This window comes from Streptopelia decaocto (assembly GCF_964273445.1).
Source record: "Streptopelia decaocto genome assembly, chromosome: 7".
Lineage (NCBI taxonomy): Eukaryota > Metazoa > Chordata > Aves > Columbiformes > Columbidae > Streptopelia > Streptopelia decaocto.
In genome coordinates, this window is record NC_138661.1 from 41,364,077 (window position 1) to 41,386,551 (window position 22,475).

Here is a 22,475-nt window from a genome sequence, read left to right on the forward strand (position 1 = left end):
GCAGCTGGGGGAATAGCAAGGATTTGCTCACCATCAGGCACAGCCAGTGAAACAAAGCAAGCCAGGTCTCATCAAAAAGTGTTTCTTAATCAGCTGACAGCATGGCAGTCTTCAATTCTGTGGGAGTTTGGGGTTTTTATTTGTTTGTTTGTTTTTAATGGGGAATTTTCCTTTTGCAGAAAGTTTCAAAATCTGGCCTTCTGTTCCAGTTTGAAAAAAATAACCAATTTTACGGCTCTGGAATTTTACAGAGAGCAGAAATCCTTGTTTCTGGTGGGGGTGAGCTGTCCCCCGAGCAGGGCAGCACAGGGGTGCGAAGGTGGACGGGGGTACAGAGGTGCTCAGGGGCAGAGGGCCTGGGATGCAGGGCCTTTCACCAGCTGCTCCAGCGGGAGCTGCTGGTGCAGCCCGAGTGACCCCACACGGCAAAGCCTGGGGAATGCAGACGCCCGTGTGTGGGTTACAGGTGTGGGCATGCATCAGGGCTGCCGCCACTTGGGCCTGGCCCCGGTGTCAGCTGCATGTCTGAGCCTCCCTGGGTCACGTTGTACCAAAATAGTGTCACTGCTCATGGCCCCCATACCCCCTGTGTGTAGACCAGCAGCTCCCCTTGCAGCTGTGCAGCTGAGGGTGCCTACCGGGTGCCAAGCAGGAGCAGGATCTGCCCCGTTCGCTTGATGCTACATTCCCTCTCACTGTCCTGCGGCTTTTGGGGCTGAATGAGAGAGCGCTGGCTGGAGTTGGAGACTCCACCAGCATCACGTCTGGCACCAGGATACACAAAGATGTGTGCTTGAAATGAAAGAGACTGTATTACCTTTTCACTTCAGAGATGATAAAGAGAAGCAGCCTTGGTGTAAAACGGCACTCTCACATCAGGGGTTACCCACACTGTGCCAGGACTGGGGACCCCATCGGCTGAGCAGAGCACAGCCCAGCAGAGAGCTGCTCCTGGGGCAGCTCTTCAGGGGACATGGGGGATATCGTAGCTGCAAGTAGCTGGGAATGGCAGGATGGGAGCACTGATGCAGGTGAGGAGTGGGGGAAGAGAGAGGTGGTAGTGACAGAGCAAACCACACAGTCCAGAGCAGAGCATGGGGGAGAATCCTTCCCGCCGTGGAGTAGTGCTTGGAGGTCCAGCTCTGCCAGGTCAGTGACACAAGGGCAGGTTCACCTGGTTCCCATACATATCCATTGCCAATTAGCCACATTTACATTTAGCTAACTTCACATTGCAGTGCCTGAGCAGCAATCACCAGCCTGAAGACATAGCTAAAGTGACTCCTGTTTGAAGAACAGTGTCTGCTTTTAGTTTCAGACCCAAACCCCAAACCAGTCTAACCAGCCGGAATCCAGTTTCAGGTTACACCCTACCTTGCTCTCTGGTGACTTAGTGGGTGATGATCTCACTCCCAGCACTCCCCAGTCATCTCTCCAGGTATCCACACAGGCTGCACCCCCCTCCCAGCCCTCCCCAAGCCATGGGACCGCTGCTGCAGCACCTGAGAGCTCTCCGAGCTACTGGCGTCTGGGCAGATGAAAGAGTGTGAGATAGCAGGCATGGGAACAGCACCTGCCCCCTCCACAGGTCATTGCTTCTCAGACACCACTCCCAAGTCAGATAAGACAAACAACTCCTTTTTATTGCAACTTGTATTATCGGAGTGAGCGCACAAAAAAAAAAAAATCAAGACGTTAGGTTTATTGCATAGGCCATGATAGGCTGTGGGAAAAACAAAGAGATGGAAAAAATGATAAGACATCACACAAAGTCATGGAGCAATCTGACCAGCCCCAGGGACACGGAGGCAGATGCTCGTGACAGGGGAAGCGTGCAGTCAGATTGCCAGCAGGCTCTGGGCAGCAGCTTCTTCCCTTCAAGCCCAGACATCAGCCCAACAAGGCAGCTCTCCTGGAGCTGCACTTGAGAGGACCTGAGTTGGGCATGGCTTCACCAGAGCCTCCCAGAGCCACTCTGCCCTCAGCCCTGAAAGGGTCCTAGCCTTTAAACTAAACTCTGTACATACGTTTATGCTTCTTACAGACACACACACACACGTGCACACATGCAAACACACATTCACAGATTTCCTCTCTCTTCAGAGCAGGAGTTCTCCAAGAGCAGCAGGCACCGGGAATTTGGGGATTGATACCAACCCCACAGTCCACAAGGCGTACCAGGCACCTCAGAAATAGCAGCTTCTGCCCCCCAACAGAAGTCCCCAGTGCCCAGAGGTACAAGCCTGGATGACAGAGATGCAGCAGTACACAATTGGGGAGCACCCCACTGCAAATAGCCTGCAGAGGAACCCACGAGACCTCACTGAGGTGGGGATGTCACATTCTGCCATGGAGTCAGGGATGAACTCTGGACTTTCTGGGACTGGGCTCATCCTGCACAGAGAAGGACAGGCCAGCAGGAGTGAGGAAGCCCCAGGGATATCAGCTGGTGGCATCCTGCCCACTCCTGTGCTGCATGCTCTGAGGAGAGCACAGTAAAATAAAAGCTGCAGCAAAGGTCCAACTGAGCAGGAGCTGGGTCCTTCCATCCTGTCCTCACCACCAGTGGGAAAAGTAGGAACATTTCCTTTCATTTCATGTAAGAATAAATAGATATTTTGTCAAGGTGTTTGTGGTCAGGCTGAACACTGGAAAAGCAACCAGAGCAACTCACAGAGAGAAAATGGTGGACATGTACTGTACATAGGTGGCTGTAACATGACAGCCAGGCATAAAAAAATCTAGATTTGCTTTTCTGCTAAAAAGCAACACTTAGTGATTAAAGCAAGTATTTCTGTTTCCTTCCCTCTAGAAAACAGGAATCACTGGAGAGTGTCACAGAGCCCTTGAAACAGGTCTGGACAGTTACATGATTCACACAGCCCTCAAGAGACCACAACCAGGAGGACTGCTGGGAGGCAGGGCCACCTTGCAGAGGACTGAAGAAAAGGGACAAGAATACAAGACTGAGTGTAAGAAAGTGGCACTGCAAACAAAAAATTGCTGGGTCTGGTGAGCTTGCACAATTCAACAGTGTGAATGCTACACAGATCCATTCCTAGGGTCCTTCGGTAAGTTGAGCGGAGTTGTGCTCCAGGTTTGAGCAGGGAGAAAGATGTAATTCAGAGTTTCATTGGGTTGTTTGAGGTCAGGAAGGGTTAGACATCAGAGAGCATCAAAATGCTCCCAGATCTTCACTTTCCAGAGCAGCTATTTAGCCAAGACAATCACAAACACTAGCACTGCCAAATCATGGCTAGATCTTGGCCTGATGCTACAAATATCTTCAAAGAGAAAGAGTCCTTCAGGCACAGGCCCGTGTCTGAAAACAGAACTCCAGAATTTTGGGGAGCGTCCCAGTGCTGGGCTGGAGAGAGGCTGTAGGTCAGACTGGTTTGGTGGTACTGCTGTAGAACAGATGCTCAGTGTCCTCCGTGGTGGAGAGGGTTGAGTTGGTAGCAGTGGCTGGCTGACGGCGGCGGCTGTTCCTCTTCCTGTTCTTCAGGAAGAAGTAGCCAATGATCGCCAGGACCACCATGATGGAGATCCCGAGGAGCACAGCAATCACTACCTCAAAGGCACCTGAGGGGGATACAGGAACGCATTAGGAGGGCTGGTCCATGAGCTCTGATGCAACAGGAGCGGTCAGGAAGAAGCACATCCAAAAGCCACTGCGGGAGCTGTGCTGGCAAAGAGAAGAGGTGGGCAATAGCTGGCCTGACAGCAGGGTGGTCACTGCACAACTGAGCATAGAAGACAGAAGGCAATCACATGGCATAAGGGTATGCTCAGGGTGCAGCCAGCCTGTCTCTCCCTAATTATGGTTCCCATCATTTCCCAGATGCACCACGCCCTCTAAAGGCTATTCGGTGACTTTGGCAGGCTTGGCTTTTTGACGCTCCTATGAATATCAAGCTCTTCTGCAGTGCTGGCCTTCCTTCTTATGTCAACAGGGAGGCTACCAAACACTGGTCACAGAAAGCACCTCCTGGTTAGGATAGTGCTGTCAGAGTGAGCTATGGTGGACAGGCTGAGTTTGTGGGGAAAAAGCTTGTATAAGTGCTGTGAGCATTTCGTAGAGCCAACTAAACTGCATCATCAGTGGAGACAGTCAAAGAAGAACAGAAATGTATAATTTCAGGAGTTCTCTACTGAAGAAAGAGGCCTTACAGCTCTGTGGTGAAAGGACACTGACCTCAATGTGATATTCTTCTAAGAACTTGTAATTCAATAGCTTCGGTGTTCTTTACAGTTGTAGGCAGGGTGTGTAGGGTCATCAGATTTTCCCACAGCCTAGCACCCAACATTATTCACATACCCACTTGGACCTTCTTCCTTGCAGAAGTTACTGGTCCTTATGTGAACCTGGCCCTTAGGAAGAATTTTACTTGACATTTTTTGATGTTGACCAGTGGAGCATTCATGCAAGTTGATGGAAGGAAAATCAGGAGCCTCTGATAGGAGCTACTGAGTCACAGACAAAGGAGAAGTTGGACCACAGGTGGACAGTGCACAGAAGTCCCATAAATACCACATTGCTCCCTCAGCTTCAAAAGCAGGGTGGGAGAAAAGGCTATTATTTGCAAGGAAAGACAAAGTATTTTTCCAGACAGGGTAAAAGCAACAAGCAAGATCCGCAGGAAAAACTGTTACTCACCTAAAATAGCACTTTGGGACTCAAATGATTCCCATCTCCGGCCAATGGCATCTGCTTCTGAATTGGGAGCAGAGAGGGGGGAAAAAGGTTTTATAAAGAAGGCTGGAAATGAGGGATAAGACAGGTTTCTGAGGAGCATATTTCCAGAGCTCCAAAGTGACTGAATGCACACAACCTCCCTTCTGGCAGCCATGGTTCTGAGTTCTCAGGGCAGAGTAGCTGCATGTGGCACTTCGGAAAAGCAGCAACAGTTTGCCTCCTAAAAGATATGGTTTGCCATAATTGCTTGTGTTTCAGCTGTTGGCCTCCACAGCAACACTACAGTGGTTTACAGTGTAAACCTTTCCCTCTTGTTTGTTTACTTCTGCCTAATAAGTGTCATTGAGGATTTTCTCAATTTCTCCCCTCCCATCTGGGGAGAACTGGAGCCAAGCTAAAAAGTTTGATTCTCTTTAGAGAGGTCACACCATATCTTTGATTAGTTTGTTTTCCTCCTCTGTCCCTTTTTCAACATCAGCTCCCAAAATGTTTTCCAGCCCTGAGATATAACAGGCTGCATTGCAGCAAGGTGATATAGATACACACTGTTCCCTGTGAGCCATTGGTCACGTTGAAGAACATGCTGTGAGGCATAACCAGGGTTTGAGAGCAAAGCTGCTTTGACCGAAAGCTCCCAAGTCACTGCCTCTTTGGGACCACAGAATTTAATCTGGGAGTAATTTTCATAGTTTGATCAGTAAAAGTCCAGCCCTCACTACGTCTGCTTACTTGTGACGCCTGCACATGATTTCATGCACTCTTCTTCTTCTTCAAAGTTGTTGTTGTTGCCACCACAGCCCCCATAGGTGAAGGGGTCACATTTCTCAGAGAATGGGTTATAGTACCAGCGGGGGATGCTCTCGGTGCACTGTCCAGTATCAGGCAAGTCCACACAGTGACCTGGCAAAGCAAGGGAGAGGTGCTTTAGCCCAGGCAGCACGTTCCCAGAACAGCAACATTTTCTGCTCACAACAGAAAAGCACAAGCACCATGGCAGAGCAAATCCATGGCCAGAGCTGTGGCTCTCAGGTCCTCACTGCCCAGTTGCCAGTTGCTCAATTTGGCATTGCCAAGGTGAGCTGCCACCTGCCTATAAACCTGACTAGCAATGAGGGAAAAGGAACATCAGAACATGCAGTCATGCTAGACCTTGGATTCATCCCCTGCAGAAATGACCTGTCCTCCTCAGGAGGCAGAAGGGAACACAAAGAGCCTGGACACACAGAAAGCATGGTTTAGCTCAGATCTCCTCTACAAGCAAGCTGCATTTAAGTTGCCTTGGGATATACTCATTTAGTCCAGTGATAGTGCCGCTGTCTGCACTAGTACAAACAAGGCAAAGGTATGGGATCAAGCACAGGCATATGATGACTCTTACTGTGCCATTGTTGTGTCCCCCACGCTGCTGTGGTTTGCACTATTTCAAAAAAGTGCTGCAGTGTTTTGCACAAGCCAGGTACTGTGCCCAACAGGCAACGTGCATGAGATTTGCTTGCGTGGAAAAAGTCTAGGCAGGAGAGTGAAAGCCTGCTAGAAACAGCTGTCCACAAGGCCAGAGAACAGGCCCTTGCTCACTTTTAGTCCAGGGACTACCCAGATGCTACAGACCTTTTTGGAATTACAAAGCAAAGCAGTTTTACCATGAAAAAACAGACTAAAGGAAAGAAACAAAAGCTGATAGATGTCAGCCTAGGTGCTCCAGACAGTATGTACCTTGCTTACGTGTTACATTGATTTTCTGCAGTCTATTGAACTCACGAGCATCTGCAAGAGAAACGTTTCATGTTAAAACTTATCTTAGCAGTTGGATAAGAACAGGAAGTACGAAAAAGGATTGAGTCGGCACCTGTAACTTACACTGCACTCATCCCTTGGCAGATGCTAAGTTGTCTAAGCCAGAGTTCGAAGTACTTACATTGTTCACAATACATCTCATCCGATCCATCAGCACAGTCGAGAGTTTCATCACACTCCAGGTAGGCATCAATACAGCAGCCATCCTTGCATCTGAAGAAGGGGGGCTGACATTTCCCATTGCACACTGCATCAGAAACAGGTCAGATAGCTCATTAGCATTCATTCTTTCTCCCTGCCACACAGATGCTCTATGAAGGACTCAAAAGCTGTTAATAGGGCTGACAAAGAGGAAACAAGGCAGATTGGTTGAGATCTATCTTCAGTGCCACTCTGGACTGAAACAAACCAAACCAAACCAAAAAAATGTCTTATTTATAAATGAAACATTGCTGTGTTTCCTCTCAAAAAAAGAAACACATGAATGGTGGAAGCAAGAGCAAGCTACTCAGGAAGAATGTGGAGACATTGCTCAAGCATGGGGATTAAATTAGGAAGGCCAAAGTGAAACCCACACGCTGGGCTGTGAGAGCCAATGGAGAAGAGTGATTATTTCCCTCTGCCCCAAGTACTGAGTCCTGTGCCCAGTTCTGAGCTCCCCAGTGCACAAAAGGCATTGCCATACTGGAGTGAATCCAGCAGAGACTCAGCAAGGGGCTGAAACACAAGACCTAGCTGCAGTTACGAAAATTATAGAGACAGACTCATTTTGGAGGGGCACAATAACAGGATGAGAAGCAACAGGCACAAGTTGTAATGAAGGAAAGTGATTTGATATAAGGGAAAAAAAAATAATGAGGACCATCAAACACTGGCACAGGTTGTCCAGAGAGACTGTAAAATCTGCTTCATCAGCTATACCCAAAAACTGGACTGGATGCAGTCCTAAGCAACCCGATATGACTCAAAGCTGGCCCTGCTTTGAGTGGTGGGTTGGACCAGATGACCTCCAGAGGTAATTTCCAACCTGAATTACCCTATGACATGGAAGTGAAAGGGTAAGTAGAGAGATTAACCTCCAGTGCCTCACTTTCCACACTGACTGGGCACTAATCAAGAAGCCACAGGAATGGACATGAGACACTAAGCCTGAGCTCACAGCGGGATTCCACAGTGGCACAGGAGGCTCACCTGGCCGTTGTCGCCCACCAACAGTACCTGAAGAGACAAGGGGAAAAATAAAATAAATTTAGCACCACAACATTTTGTCAGCTCAAGATCAGCTTAATATTGCCTTCACATCCCACCTAAGAAATGCATAATTTCTGGAAGCAAGCCCTGTACAGATTAGGGAGGGGAAACATGGGTGTCCACCACTCAGAGACCCCAGATGAGAGGTACTCATGTGAAGCAGGCCTGGAGAAGCACAGAGGAACCTCCCATCACTAACTAGACCATTCCCAAATGTTCTTTCTTTTCCAAAGCTTTTGCCTCCTCCTTAACATGTGCACCACAAAGAGCCTGGCAGAGGCTCAGCCCATTTACTTGATGCAGGGCCAAGTCATTCTCAGACTCAGCTAAGAGGGTGCCAAGGGAGAAAATTAACTTCATCTTGGGGGTGAAGCACTTCTGGCTCCCCCACAGCACAATGCTACCCTCTGAATTTAGGTTTCAGATGTGGCATGAAGATTTGGTGAGCATTTCTGCAGCCAGAGACACACCAGGGATGCCGACTGGGGGAGTGGTGGTCCAGGAGCTGGGTCAGACATGTTTGCAGTGTAAGACTAGGACTCGCCATCGATAATTAGCCAAGTCTCATCAGCTCTGGGCTCTAACTACTTGCCAGCCAAGAAGCTACAGTACCTGCCCACAAGGTCATCCCGATCCTGTGACAAAGAGGGGGCTGATGTTTGAGCAGACTCACCTCTGACATTCTTGCAGGCGAGTGTACACTCGTCCTCCCGTAAGTAGTTATTCTTGTTGGGCTTGCAGCCACCAAAAATGAACTCCTCACACTTCTGAAGGCTTGGGTTGTAAAACCAACGTGGAAAAGATCCCCGACACCAACCCACCTTCTTAGGAGTCAAGCAATGCTCTATCAAGGAAGTTAACATAAAAGGCTCTGGTTAGTTTGCTTTGCCTTTGTGTATACAAAGGAGAAAATCTTCTACAGGGAAGTTTGTCAACAGTGTAGACACATCTGAGAGATTTATAAAATATTGAGTGATACGGAGAAGGTGAGTAGGGAGTCATCATATATATTTTCTTATATGAAAGGCAAGGTCACAAAATCAAATTAGAAGGTGTCACATCCATAAAACAAGAGCAGCTGCTTTTCTACACAACACATAGTTAGGCTGTGAAAGTCCTTGCTTTGGGATGTTGCTGCTGTGCAAAGATAATATGAGGTCAAAAAGGGATTAATCCATGGCTATTAAACACAAAGACACCACCTTCTGCTTAAAAAATCTCCCAGCTGCAAATTCCTTGGGCCCTAGCCATGCGTAGTAGGGATTTACTGATAGCATGTCATGTTCTTGTACTGCTTCCAAAGTATCAACCTCTGGACACTGTTGGATGCAGTGTACCAGATTCTGGACAGACCATTGAAGTCACCTGACATGGCTGTTCTTATATTTTTATGGTACCTGTGGTAGCAGAAGAAATTCACTGCTTAGCTACTAGTCAATCGTTTGTCCGAGAACTCCTATTCTTAATGCATTTGTAATGTATTTTGATCATTAAATATGACCATTAAAGTAAAACATATAAATAAAGCCAGGGACACTTTGGATGTCATACAGATGGCTCAACCTGTCCTGCGGCTTAAGGGAATTAGGGTCTTCACAGCAAATCAATGGAGCCAACAAGATCTTTCAGGTTCTCCTGTCATACACCCGCAGTTGCACCCCAGGCTTCAGCCACTCTGGTGTCACCCAGCAGAGGGCAATGACATGCAGAGAGGATGGGTTTATTGCAGGCCACCTCTTCTGCAAGAGGACACAATAACCCTAAAATAGATCGCTATGAATGCAGAGACCTTCCACTACTGGTCAGGTGCAGGCTTTTACTGGGAAAAGTTGACAAGCAGGTCTGGTCTCTTGGTTGTGCTCTTTTCCCATCTACCCCTCTGAGAAGAGCACCAGCAATGCCAGAGCAGCACCCAGGCCGGGGGACTCCAGCTAGATGTCCATGGGCTCAGGCTTACCTTCAGTCTGCTCAGAATTCAGCACCATGATGGTGATGTTGGTGAAGTCTTGCTGTTGTGCCGTGTCCGTGACAGTAAGCTGGAAGACGTAAGTCCCCACCTGTAGGTTGGAGATTTCTACCTGGTCTTCTTCATGCTTCTGAGAATGCAAAAGAAAGGCTTATGCAGAAGAAGGTACATTTAATGAGGGAGTGACTGAAGCCATGCAAGGCCCATGTTCCTGCACTAGGAAGAAAGGAGCTTGGCTGGAAACACACAAGTAGAAGTCTCAGAATGTCTGAGTGCTATATAATCACCCCAAATCCATGGGCTGGTACCCAGCTGGAATTGCTGAGAGAAAGAATACCACAAGCTTAATGAGATCTTTCATATTTTGTGACATTATGAAGGTGCAAATGAAAATAAAAATCTTTGGAGATAAAACCTGCAGGTTTTATTTTACTTTTTTAAAAATAAAACTCATTATTAGCCATTTACTTAGCACATAGGGAATAAGCTAGGTATATTTAAGAACTAGATACTCCTTCATTTTGAATACGACAGGTATATTTAGTTTTAGAGATGAAACAAGTGCCTATTTATTTGCCTACTGAGAGGCTTCTAAAAGAGAGCAAATTATATAGTCAGAACAGAAAGCTATGATATTCTTAACACAAACATTTTCCCTATATTTGTTAACAACACCGGTCCTCCATTTCCATGCTATCTGCCTTTTTGGTTAGGTTTCAAGAGAGAGCACAGTGCTGCCATATATCATCATAACGTAGTTAACACAGCACAATATTAGAGAATTATGCTTTTTTTTTTTTTTCCCCCATGAAAGTTGTTTTGGTTGGGCTAGGGGGAAGGGGAAAGAAAATGAGCCTTTCCAGAATTCCACAGCCCCCTCAGCACGCCAGAGCATTGCTGGTCTTCAAAATCAGCTGTAGGCCTGATGCGCTCATTTGCTAATTCTTCTAAAAGGTGCTACAAAAACTTCATGTGAGCTCCAAGGCTTTCCAGAGCATTTTGCGGAAGTTTAACAGCAATCATTTGCTCTTCTAATGCCACAATTTGTAGTTAACATCTAAGATAGGCAGCGTTCACCCCCCAGAGATCTTGGAGACAGTCAGGAGACGTGACTTCTGCTCCAATTCAGATAAAATGGGAGAAGGAACCTATGCTCTAAAGAGAGACAAAGTCCAGGAAAAACCCCAGGAAAACAGAAGCAGAGCCTAAGACTGGATTATTCAGAGCCAGAGAAGAAGCAGCAAAGTGGAGCTTGGCAAAACGAAGGGCAGGCCCTGACTGCACTACAGCAGCCTGGGAACAGAGGAAGCTCTTGCACCAAAGCTGCTGCCCTCTGGGTGCTCCCACCCAGGCAGAACAGGTGTTACTCAGGAAGCTCTGAGATGGCATCCTGGTGCAGGGAACTCGAGACCTGACGTGGCCAAGAAATCTCACGTCCCAGTAGTGCGGGAGTCGGGGGGGGCAACTGCAAGGAGTGCTCCATAGCTTTTGGGAACAGGCTCCTGGGTGAACAGGCTCAAGGAGGGAAGGACAGGGTGATGTCTAAGTCAGTGGCTGCAAGAGCCCAACCTAGTGCAGACCACAGGTGACACGGAGCAAGCTGCTTGCTTCCTGCAGTTCCCTACCTTCATCTCCACGGAGGGGTCGCCGAGGACTTGTTTCCATTCGTAGCTGACTATCCCTCGATCATCTGTGCTCTCTGTCCCTCTCAGAATCACTGGCTCCCCTGGCTGTACCCTCATGTCCATGCCAGTGCGGGCTATTGGAGGATGGTCATCTGCAGAAGGAAAGCAGAATAAGGCTTGGGTAAGAGACTAAAGAGTCCAGTCCTTGTCTCTATTACAGGCAGACAAGGGAGGAGGATTCTTCCATGTTACATCAATACAGACTTCAACCACTAAAAGGACAACACTTTCCATACAGCTGTGCTTCTTTCAGCCTGAGAAAGCAACAAGCAATCAGTGCTGTCACTACTGCCCTCACTAATTTGATAACTCCACAACCCACTCAGGCAGTGCCAGTTGGCTCCCCAGCCACTTCTGGCTACAGTACCCACTGTGAGAGGGTGTCCCTGTGGCTACAGCTCTTGTGCTCCTGGCTGTCAGGCCATATCCTCACAAAACAGCACAGAGCAATCTCCACCCTTCACTTAGGGAGCTGCCCTGATGTGGGTGTTGAAGAATGTGGAACTAACTCTCATCATTCCTACAACTATCTCTAAGCACTGTCTTAGCATATTGAACCAGAGCTATGCAATGTGGGATTTGGATGGGAAATATCCCTCTTCCACCTCATCTTTCATCCCACACTCTGACACGTGTGCCTTAATAAACACACACAAATGCCATTCATGAGATCATTGTTTTTGTGCTACTCCAATGATTAGCTTACTAGCAGTCTCCACCAGCCGTTAAACACTTTTCCAGTCTGTAAGTGTACGAGATGAAAACTGATCCCTGCCTGTGCCCGCAAGAACAGCCTATACAATCATAGAATATCTTAAGTTGGAAGGCACTCATAGACATCGTCAAGTCCAATTCCCTGCTCCTCGCAGGACTACCTAAAACTAAACCGTATGACTAGGAGCATCATCCAGATGCTCCTTGAACTTGGTCAGGTTTGCTGCTGTGACCACTTCCCTGGAGAGCCTGTTCCAGGGACCAACCACCCTCTCAGTGAAGAACCTTTTCCTAATGCCCAATCTGAACTTCCCCTGATGCTTCATGACTCATTGAGTCTCACTTAGAACTCCTTTTGGCCTGAATGCCTCTGATCGCAGGCTTCCCGCACAGCTCAGCCCACAAAACTCCACCTGGTAGTGCCTGTACAAAGTCCAAGACTCAATGTTCAAGTTCAACCTGAGTCTTTTGTAAAGGCATCGATTGTCATTTATAAGCTAGATATAAATCAGTCTACCATTATGCTGTTGTATTGCCTGTGACTGAAGGGGATTAGTGCCCAAACCTCTTGGAAAACTACTCTATCAGCTAATTCCTTCTGTTGTAGACTTGCTCCTAATATCCTGTTTGTTTCTTGATTCAGGTCCCTGCTGCTCACTCTTGGTAGACCCTACTGAAGGGACCTTAATATCAGGCATATATATAAACAAACCTGACATTTAAAATACACTATTTTTTATTTCTTTCATCTTTCATCACTAAATTCAGTAGGATGGAGGGCTTCACAACACATATCCCAGATTGGTAACCACACATCCACCCAGAATCTTCTATTTGCTAGTACCTTCTGCCAAATGAAGACACATTCATTCTATCCTGCTCTTACAAATGTTGCTGCTACTGGAAAGTCACAGGTGAAATAAACCTCCCCTTGTTAATACATTTGAGCATTGTCCTCAGGCTGTTCAGCTGCAGAACTGGGGAGGGTATGTGCATACCAGCCCTCCAAGGTCTCCAGCTACAGCCCTGCACCTCACCTCCCACAGCACTGGGCTGACCGGGCTGCAGTTCTCCTATATCAGAAGAGGTCAGCTACTTCCAACTTGAGCAGCTTCAGAGCTTCTGGTTACATTTATTGCACCAGCCTGTGTGCTCTCTGCCGTCTGTCACTGATTTTATATTTTATTCCATCTTTTCATGTACGTATTAGATGGGAATAGTACAGGATCAAGCTCATATTGTTGAGCTTGATCCAACCACCAAAATAGGCAGAGGGTACCCAGCTGGACTGGAAGAGGCCAAGAAGACAACGCCTGCATCACAAGCAGAGATGCCCACCTTGGTGTCCCTTTAGCTTTGGGTGAGGCGTAGCTCCCTCCTGTCCCTTCTGACGGGCTGCAGCCCAGGGTGATAGTTCTTGTCTCAATCAGGCACAAAGGCACTAAGCAGGGCCAAGAGAGCCTGGAGCAGGGCCAGTAGAACAAATAAAGGAGTTTGGCTCTATTTTCAAGCTGTCTTGCCATGAGAACATTCATAGGTGAAAGCAATGACTGGAGCCGGCAGCACCTTTGAATCCAAACAGGTAAAAACAGCCCCACAACCACCTTGTACACAACACTAGAAGCCCTGGAAAGAGGGCACATTCCTGCTGTTCCTCCCAAGCAAACACCATGACCCTGCCAGGGAGAAGTGCAGCCTGCTCCCTGCTGCCAGGGTGAGCTCAGCAGGTGGATGAGATTGCACAAGGCAGAGACCAGTTCTTCAGCACTGCGGAGGCCGGTCATTAATTCACAACAACTCCAAATCACGTTTCCCTTGTCATTTTTAACCATGTATATTTAAAAAAAAAAAAAAAAAAGTGGGCCACGTATTTCTCCACAAGACAATTTAGTTACTTTGAGTGGTGAATTGCACGGTGAAGTAAAAGGTTGGTTCTGATCAATGGGTCAGCAACCTTTCCAGATGCAGTCTCCAATTAGCCAAATTCCCCAACTCTCTTAATCTTCAGAAAAATTTGCTTATGTGCAGTGACTGCCAAGTGACTCCTGCTAGAAATGATCCTTCGTTATAAAGTATTTCCATTTTCTTCTTAGGACATCTGAAAGCTCAGTGACTTTGGAGCGTTCCTGCCACACTGACTAGATGAAGCCTTCAGTGGCAACACAGTTGTTCTCTACCTGAGCTTCATAAGCAAGTGCTACCTGAGTCAGAGTGAGTATCAACAAACTGCTCCTGGAAGGGAGATTCTCCACTCGGTTTGCTTTGCTCTGAAAGTCTGTTTGAAAAATGAAAGTTACCTTTGCTATAATGCCCTTTTGATTATGAAAAGCTTCTGCTGTAAAACTCTGTAATTAACAGGGAGATTAAAGCTTTATGATGCTGTTCTGTGTCGTGCTCTTTACTGTGGAGCATATACTCTTGGAGCCACATCATTAAGTGACAACTTCAGCTTCCATTTATAAAATGCATCAGAAGGTGAAATATCTTTATGATCCTGGAGAAAAGCTTCATAGTGTAAATCCAAAATGCTTAAAAACAAATTTATTTGGCTCACAGTACAGTCACGCCTCAGTCCTAGTTTTTTGCTTTTTAAATAAATTCATGTCATTTTAAGGGTTATGCAGTCAGTGGTTTGTCTGGCTTCACCTCTAACAATGAGTAATCTTGAATCAAAGTTGATGAGGGAGCAGGAATCTAAAAGATAGTAAATTCCTACAAGGGTTGCAGAAGGAAGCATCTAGGTGGGAGGAGAGACCCCACTAGGGACCTCACTATCTGAACATGCTGGTGCCAGTGAAATCCTGTAGCAGAAAGTGCTTGCAAACCTCCTAGTTTGGGGATTTCTCTTTTGGAGCTCAGATATTAGCTCTTGCCCTCGAGACACAAATTCACAGAAAACCAGATTTCCTCCATTCCAGCGCTCATGCAGATACACCCTGAATACCTGAGACTATAAAGCAACACTTGAAAATAGCTCAGAATGATTTGGGATTGCCACTAGAAAGCTGGAAAGCTTTCTCATGGTCACCAAGGAGCTCTTACAGCCGCTGTTGTCTGACATCCAGGAGCAGCTCACAAACAAGAGCAGCGTGGCTTGTGCTGGGGACACTGAGGCACTGCAAAGGGAAGGACCTCCCTGGGGACAAAAGCCACTGCTTAAAGCCACTGGGCAGGCCAGTAGCAGAGACAGGAGAAGAAATGAGGCCACCCAAATTCCGTCATCCCTGAGACACACAGCCTTCGCAACCCGGGAGATTTCAGGCTCCAGAACCCAGCTGAGCCTGCCAGCTGCCAAAGCCAGTGGGCAGAGGTGGGCAGCAGCACAGCTGCTGAAGCTCTGTTCTTCTCTCCCCGCAAACACTATCTAAAGCTCTACTCTTGCGTGGCTTCCAGGGAAGTCATTCAAATGTGAGGGTTTATTCAAATCTTGCCCATCAACACTAGAAAATGTTCCATTGTAGCAAGCAAAGGTAATGAAGGATGCTGCTGCTGCCAGAATGTGAATTTGCCTGAGGAGGGGGAGAGGGGGAAAGGAACAAAGCAATGCAACATAGTGCTTGGAGAAAGAGAAGTACAGGCTCTTTCTGTAGGGATTCATCCCAGGTAAGCAGCAAATACAGTCATGATAAAGCCATATAGCTTTCTGACAACTCGTGCAAAGCTAAGCAGCTCTCAGCATTGATTTCTAGAGGTTTCTATAGTGGCTTGTAAGACAGGCACACAGCAGATCAACCTAACCTCTCTAAAACAATACAGCGTGACTGACTGGATTATATTTTCAGAATCATGCAATCTGCTGCTGCCACCAGCTTCCTTCCATCTTTCCTCAGGGTGTGGAAAACCAGTACACTTTGCTTTAGCAGGCAGAGGGGAAGACTCTCCCATAGGTCTTTGTGCCATTTTAGTAAAGATTAGTTTGTTCCTCCAGCCTCCTTAAATAGCTCCAAAGACAAGACACAAGGTAGCCGCAACGTGTGGGACTTCAGCAAATTCTGTGTGACAAACAGTAATTTCACGGCAAGTGGAGTGGAAGCCACTCCTCAGCTGCGCTGAGCAGGGAGCTCAGCCAGTTGGTCTCCGAGGCCCCTTCCAGTGTGCATCAGCCTCTGAATTGTGGCGTGGGCACGGAATGTGCAATTCCCCCTCTCTTGGCCTGAGCTGGGCACTGAAGCACGAGCAGCTGGCTCTGGGCCAAGCAGCACCATCCAAAGGGACACCACTGACTGGACTTCACTCAGCCCCAGACAGGATCCCAGTACCACTCATTTTAGGTGCACTATGCCCACAGAATTGAAACCAGAGCTGGACCAAACATTTGAAGAGGGGTGAGCTTCAAACCGAAGTTTTAACCTGCAGATCTCTCTCCACAGAGGGGCAGGAGCAGACACATCCTGAGCCCTCTGGTTCCCCAGTGCTTCCTGTCTCCCACTCACAAGCCATGAATTCAACAGGAGGAGAGTGTTCCTGAGCATTTCACAACCACCACAAAAGCTTCAGTTCAAGAAATGGACAAAGGTTCAGGGAGGTTATTTTCCAGTTTCACACCCAGAACTGGTTTGCCTAGACCAGAATAAACTCGGTGTAGTTACTTAAACACTGGGCTCCATTATTACCAATAAACTGCGTGGTGAGCCTGCCCCTCCCGAATGAGCCAGGCAGAAAACTCGCACCAAAGTTCAGTCTGGGGAATCATTTAAGAGGATAGTGCCTTTTAACAATAACATCAGAGACTTCGGGCTGTACGTCAGCTGGAAGAGGCGAGAGATGGAGCCACGCTGTTGTCAGCAGCTTATAAAGGACTCAGAAACTCTTATGATCCAAAATACTGTAAATATACTCAGATGATGTGCAGAAGCTAGATTTCAGCTGCATTCATTTGTGCCTGTACCCACAGCTTTTTCTGAAGTCATAACATAGAAAGAGTGGCTGCAGTGGGTCAGAGCAAGGGTGCCTCTGCCACTGTGTTCAGTTGCCAACAGTCTCGCTGTGGATGCTCAAGCAAGAGCAAGAACAGGGCAAGCATATGCAGTGCTTCCCCTGTAATACTCTTCCAGCTTTCAGCTGCTTCCATCAGGCTCCAGAAACACTCCAAGATTAAATTTGCCCACTCAGCAGCCCCTAGCAGTGCTGTCTCTTTCAAGTGTTATCTAGACTCCTCCTGAATATATATAAAACTCTTAATTCAACAGGTCTGCTCCCTGTAGTAGCAGCGTGTGTCCTGCAACATGTGGGTTTTTTGTTTAATGTCACCCACTGGGATCACTAAATATACATGTCACTATTCACTAGATAAAAACATGCTTTTAATTCTCATTATTGCAGAGGATGTCTGAAGATTGCCACATGGGCATACCCTAAGGGCTCCTAGGACACCTGACAGCAGCACATAAAGGAAAGGGATGGATGATAAAGCAGCATATAAAGTTCCTGTAGAGCCAGTCTCAGGGGACTGACAATAATAACCTGGGCTCCAGAGCAGTCACATTTTAACAGCAATAAAGCACAACAGCAGGGAGACAAGATAGTTTTGTCTCCAGCGCAAAACCTGGGCCAGGATTTTTTGGGAGGAAAACCTGACATGCCAGAAACAGCTTCCTTAACCCTTATTTCACCTGGACTTTTCAGGCATCCTCAAAAGGTCCAGAAGCAAAAATGCTGTAAAGCTTCCTCATGCTGCTAGGTGGACACGCTCAGTGCCCAGCGGCTCATTTGGCCTCCTGCACCTTCGCACCCTTCCCCTCTCCCCCTTACTGACACCAAGGCACCCACCCACCTTCCCGGCCAGCCAGGCCCATCCTCCTGCATGGACCCACTTCCAGCATCATGGCTGGAGGGGCTTGGGCTTTTATTTTGGATTTTTTTTTTTTTGTTTGGATCTGAACGAAAATCGAAATCTGCATTCTCATGTGTCTCATCAGCTGCTTTGGGGAGGAGGGCCCAGCTCGTATGGTCAGATTTAGCCCTTGTTATTATTTGCTATTTCTCCAGTAAAACAACACATTTTCACTCTGAATTAACAAATAGTAATAGTCTTTTGTCTGTTTTCCTGCCAGCGCTCCAATGTCATTCAAGGTGATTCACAAAGCTTTTGGTACCAATCAAAGACAGCGCCTAAAAAATTCAGGAGAGGAGGGAACCTCATTTCCCATGGAAGCACAGCATGAACATTGCAGCCAGATCCAAACACAAAGCAGCAAACTTCCCAGTGTCTGTCTCTACATCTGGAGAACCTCCTGGCACCCTGTGCCCTCTGAGAGTGCAGACAAAGGGTGTAGAAGGGACCAAGCCCCTCCTACACCAGCATATTGGTGTCTGGGATGCTCCAGCTGGGTGCCATGAAGTGGCAAACACAGCACTTCTGGTGGCACGAGAGCTCAGTGACCCAGGGACGCTTCCTAGAGACCTGCACACTTGCAGTGCCAGACCCTGCGAGCAGCCCAGGGAGGAGGGGGGCTGCAGTCTCCTTATGTGGGGCACTGGTCCATAGAGGTTAAGAGACTGAATTACTCAACAGTACATTGTATTTTAATGTAATCTTGTGAAATCGGGATGTATTGGAGATGATGCATTCCCTTTTCCTCCTACAACAATGTGTGTAGGAGTTCAGACAGCTGCCAGCATGCCACCTCCAGTCCTGCAGATGTGGCCTTCAGTTCCTCACTAACTGCAGCTCCTGTGGAAAGGATTTTGAGCCTGGAATGGAGACACAGGACAACTACCGCAACAGTGAGATATTTACCAGAAGGCCCTAAAATGGGGTGGGAAGTGACAAGCAGGGACCAAGGACATGAGAACCACTCTGCCACATTGCTGCTCAAACCAGCAACATCCAAGGACTGCTCCAGAGGAGCCATATCCTCCTCCGAAACCGCCACACTGGTACTGAATGGACAAAAGTGGGGCTTGGTGCCATTTCACACCTCCAGCACCTACAAGCCTCACGGGCTGGCACATCTCAGCAGAAGATCTAAGACCTATTCAGCTCATGTGGTCCGCCTAAGCCCACCTGGCTGCTCCCCTTGTCATCTTTGCTGATCCTTTCCATCCCTGCCACAGGTGGGCTGAGAGGTGGCATGGGGAGTATGATCTGTACAGATATCCCCTAACAGCCCTGCCCATGCATTAACATATAATAAACTAGTTATGGTTGCTAAAGACCCAGCCAGGCTAGAGATGTCCTGGCCTCATTAGGCTTCCTTCAAAACACGGAAGAAGGAGACAAAAGGAAGAGTTGCCATGTTTTCAGTGCTTCTGAACACACTGCCTTTGTAGATGGCAGAGCGTGTGGCAAGCAGCCAGCTCCAGATTAGTTAGTTTGTTTGTTTTGCACCTGGTTTTCTGCATCCAGGTGCAATCTTTCAGATCAGGGAACCAGGGATTAGGGAAGAGAAACCAACCTCCAGAAGGGAGTTTTCTAATCAGCCCCCTCACAGCTTCTCCCTCTCCGTCCCTCAGGAGCAAGAACCAGCCCCAACAAGCAGAACGATCCTGAGACACCTCACCGTCCAGGCTGCTGCTCACAAGATTCAGGCTGTGACAAAATGAAAGGTAAGTGGATTGCGTCCTGCCTCCAGCCCCTGAGCAATTAAAAGATTAATGCAGCCCTTTAAAAGACGGTGATGTGTAGATTTTTAGAGGATTTCACTTTCCAACCTCAAAGGCCTAGGGGGAGGGAGAAGAAAAACAATACCTTTTTCTCTCTGTTGTCAAGTATCAAAAACTCAGGCTGTATTTGGTAAATGCTTGCTCCACCCACTTCAAATAGGTGTACCCTCTCCGTGTACTTATAGGTAAACTGAGGCACAGATCTTAAGTGAGTTCATCAAAGTTAGAGAAAACCTTTGTGGTAGAGGTGCATATAGAAACCCCATATTTAACACTGCTTTATCCTGACCATTTTGCACCACAGCTGCAGAAATTATGGCTGCAGGAGCTGGCTCTAGTGGCCATTAGTGCTCTTCCAGCCCTGGTTTGCACAGATCCATTATGGGCACCTTACCACTAGATCCATGATTCTGCATTGCCAGGTAGGAATCGTACACGTCCTTCCTCAAGAAGTTGAGAAAGCCGATCTTCCTGGCAAACCTGCAGACAAAAGCCTGCTCATAGAGGCAGTTGAGGAGAAAGCAGCCCTGGATGTGGTCTTCCTCTGTGCCCGGGACCAGCTCCACAAGAGCCAGGTTACAAGCAGAGTCCTTACAGCAGGCTCTCATGCAGTCCCTGCTCCGATGGACCATGGGGGACGACAAGAAGGTGGCTCCGTTCTGAACAGAGGCGTCTGTATCCAGCACCAAATCTGGCACCCCTGCTGTAAAGTCTTCCAAGCACATTTCACCGAAGGGTTTTTCCTTGTTTCCTTCACCAAAGTCCACCACCAGCGCCAAGGAGACCCAGAGCACAAACCATGGACCCGGACTCTCTTTGGCCATCTTGGTGCCCCAATCCTCGTTGCCTTAAGACCTTATTCCTTTCCTAAAGGAAGGGAGAAGATAGATGAAGCTAAGAGGGATGGTGTCCAGGTGCATGCCACCCCTGGAGCAAGTGGGGACCTGGAGTGCGACCTTAGCCGTGCTCTGGATCCCCGTTCACCCCAGGGGTGGTGGAGTGTGTCTCCTCACCCTGCAACTCGTCCCCAGGCATGCGCTCTCAGCCGCTCACCTGAGTAGTCTCCGGTGAAATTGATGCTGGGAACAGGGTATCCCCCTCGTCCCCGGCCCTGGTGCCTTCACCCCTCAGGTGTGCCTTCAGCTGCGTCCAGCGGAGACAAAGGCACGGAGAGTGCAGGAAGTGAAAACCAACTCCCTCAGAGAGGAGGGGAAAAAAACCCAAGTCACTCACCTGCACGATCTGTTGCGTAAGAGGAAGGGGAGGAGAGCCGGGCTGATACCATCTTCCACTCCTCCGGCAAAGGGAGCAAAGGCTCCCTCCCCATGGGAGCCCAGGGCAGCACTCTTGCTCACGCAGGTGCAAGGGCTCCCGCTCGGATGAGCATCCTACCAGCCGGGTGTTTGCTGTATCCCCGTGCTTAGGATACTCCGAAGGAACTGAAAGCTGAGGAGCACAGGTCTGTGTCCTCCAGTAGCAGCCCTCAAACTCTGGCATGGCCAGCTGTGTGGCACGGAGCACCATAAACCCCGGTCTTGCTAACCTGCATGAGTCAACCTCGCAGCCGCATCTACAGCACCCGCTGCCATTGTTGCTGGAAGAGGTTTTGTGCTCAGTGCAGGCATCTCGAAATCATGAATTCCCTGTTCTTGGGACACAACATTCCTGAGTGAAAGCACTTGGGAGTGTGCCTGGAAGCTGCCTGCATGGAAGGAAACCTGGCACAGCAGCGGTGAAAACTTTTAGTAATGACCCCCCTACTGATGAGAAACATTTCACTACTCTCCTCAGTCTTGTACAGAGCAGTCGCAGTCCATGTATAGAGCCCTTGCCTTCCAGGACGATGCTGTTTGGGGCTACAAAGGCTGTCTGCCACAACTTCCACGTATTTTCTGCCTTCCTGATTCTACTTGCAGACCCCTGATCAAATTCCTCTGTTCAACAGACACACCAGTGTCATCCACCCCCTTTGTCTGTAAATAGTCCTAAAGCCCCTGGGTAAACTGTTCTTATCCTTCTGTCTTAGTCCTTAGAAGAGCGAGGAGTGCTTGTAATTTGCTTGGACATGATTTGTGATGAAATATTGCATCACTTAAAACAACAGCAGCAAATGTGAGATGATATTGAGTGGTGTATCTTCAAAAAGAGTTTGTGTGCAGCAGCCATGTCTTGAAAGGCAGCTGGCTTTGCAGTTTTGAGAAACGTTCTGGTGTCCAGTGTTTCAATTCCTGCTGCTTTTTTCTGTACCTTTGATCCAGCCTCATGTATCCTCATGGGATCTATTGAGAGTCCTTATACACGTTTCCCTCTCCTGGCTGTCACAAACACTACAGGAACATAATGTGGGAATATTATTTTTCAGCCTCTCATGACTGTCTATGGCCTGATGCTGACATTTGGGTATAATATTGACTTTTGTTTAGAAAAGGGACTTGCTTTGATCTGGCTATGGTATTGTATTATTAAAAAAAAAAAAATAAATAGGCAAAGCCTAAACCATGAATATAGATGGTAGGGCATCAGGAAACATGCATGTTTGCAGAGCAGAGATGTTTGGTTTTCATATTGGCTCTACAAATCTTTGTCAAAGCAGCATGGGTGCTCCACTCTGCACTCAGACCCAGTTCTATAGCAGGTGTTTGGGACCTGTCTGTAGACTGTGCCAGCAGTAAAGTGAGAGCTGTTCTCGCTGGCTCTTTTAAACACATGCAGGACAAATAAAACAATCACAAGCTTGTCTTCTTCTTCTGCACTACCTCACACT

The 22,475-nt window shown here is 47.9% G+C and overlaps 1 protein-coding gene across 1 annotated transcript; it reads right to left on the reverse strand.

The window, feature by feature from the left end:
* Positions 1–1,643: 1,643 nt before the first annotated feature.
* Positions 1,644–20,857, reverse strand: SPINT1 (serine peptidase inhibitor, Kunitz type 1). The gene is made up of 11 exons (XM_082058754.1): positions 20,765–20,857; positions 20,106–20,578; positions 11,333–11,484; positions 9,699–9,837; positions 8,415–8,585; positions 7,682–7,708; positions 6,612–6,737; positions 6,410–6,460; positions 5,426–5,596; positions 4,658–4,714; positions 1,644–3,582 (listed from the first exon to the last, which is right to left on the reverse strand). Exons 2-11 carry the CDS (start codon positions 20,533–20,535, stop codon positions 3,386–3,388), a joined length of 1,521 nt encoding a protein of 506 aa, XP_081914880.1. The 5' UTR covers positions 20,536–20,578; positions 20,765–20,857; the 3' UTR covers positions 1,644–3,385.
* Positions 20,858–22,475: the final 1,618 nt, after the last annotated feature.

Coding starts and splice junctions, on each gene's coding strand:
- SPINT1 (XM_082058754.1), bottom strand. CDS start 20,535: ATGGCCAAAGAGAGTCCGGGTCCATGGTTTGTGCTCTGGGTCTCCTTG. Junction 6,461..6,611: donor TGAGATGTATTGTGAACAAT/GTAAGTACTTCG, acceptor TTTCTCTTGCAG/ATGCTCGTGAGTTCAATAGA. Junction 4,715..5,425: donor ATCATGTGCAGGCGTCACAA/GTAAGCAGACGT, acceptor CTCCCAATTCAG/AAGCAGATGCCATTGGCCGG.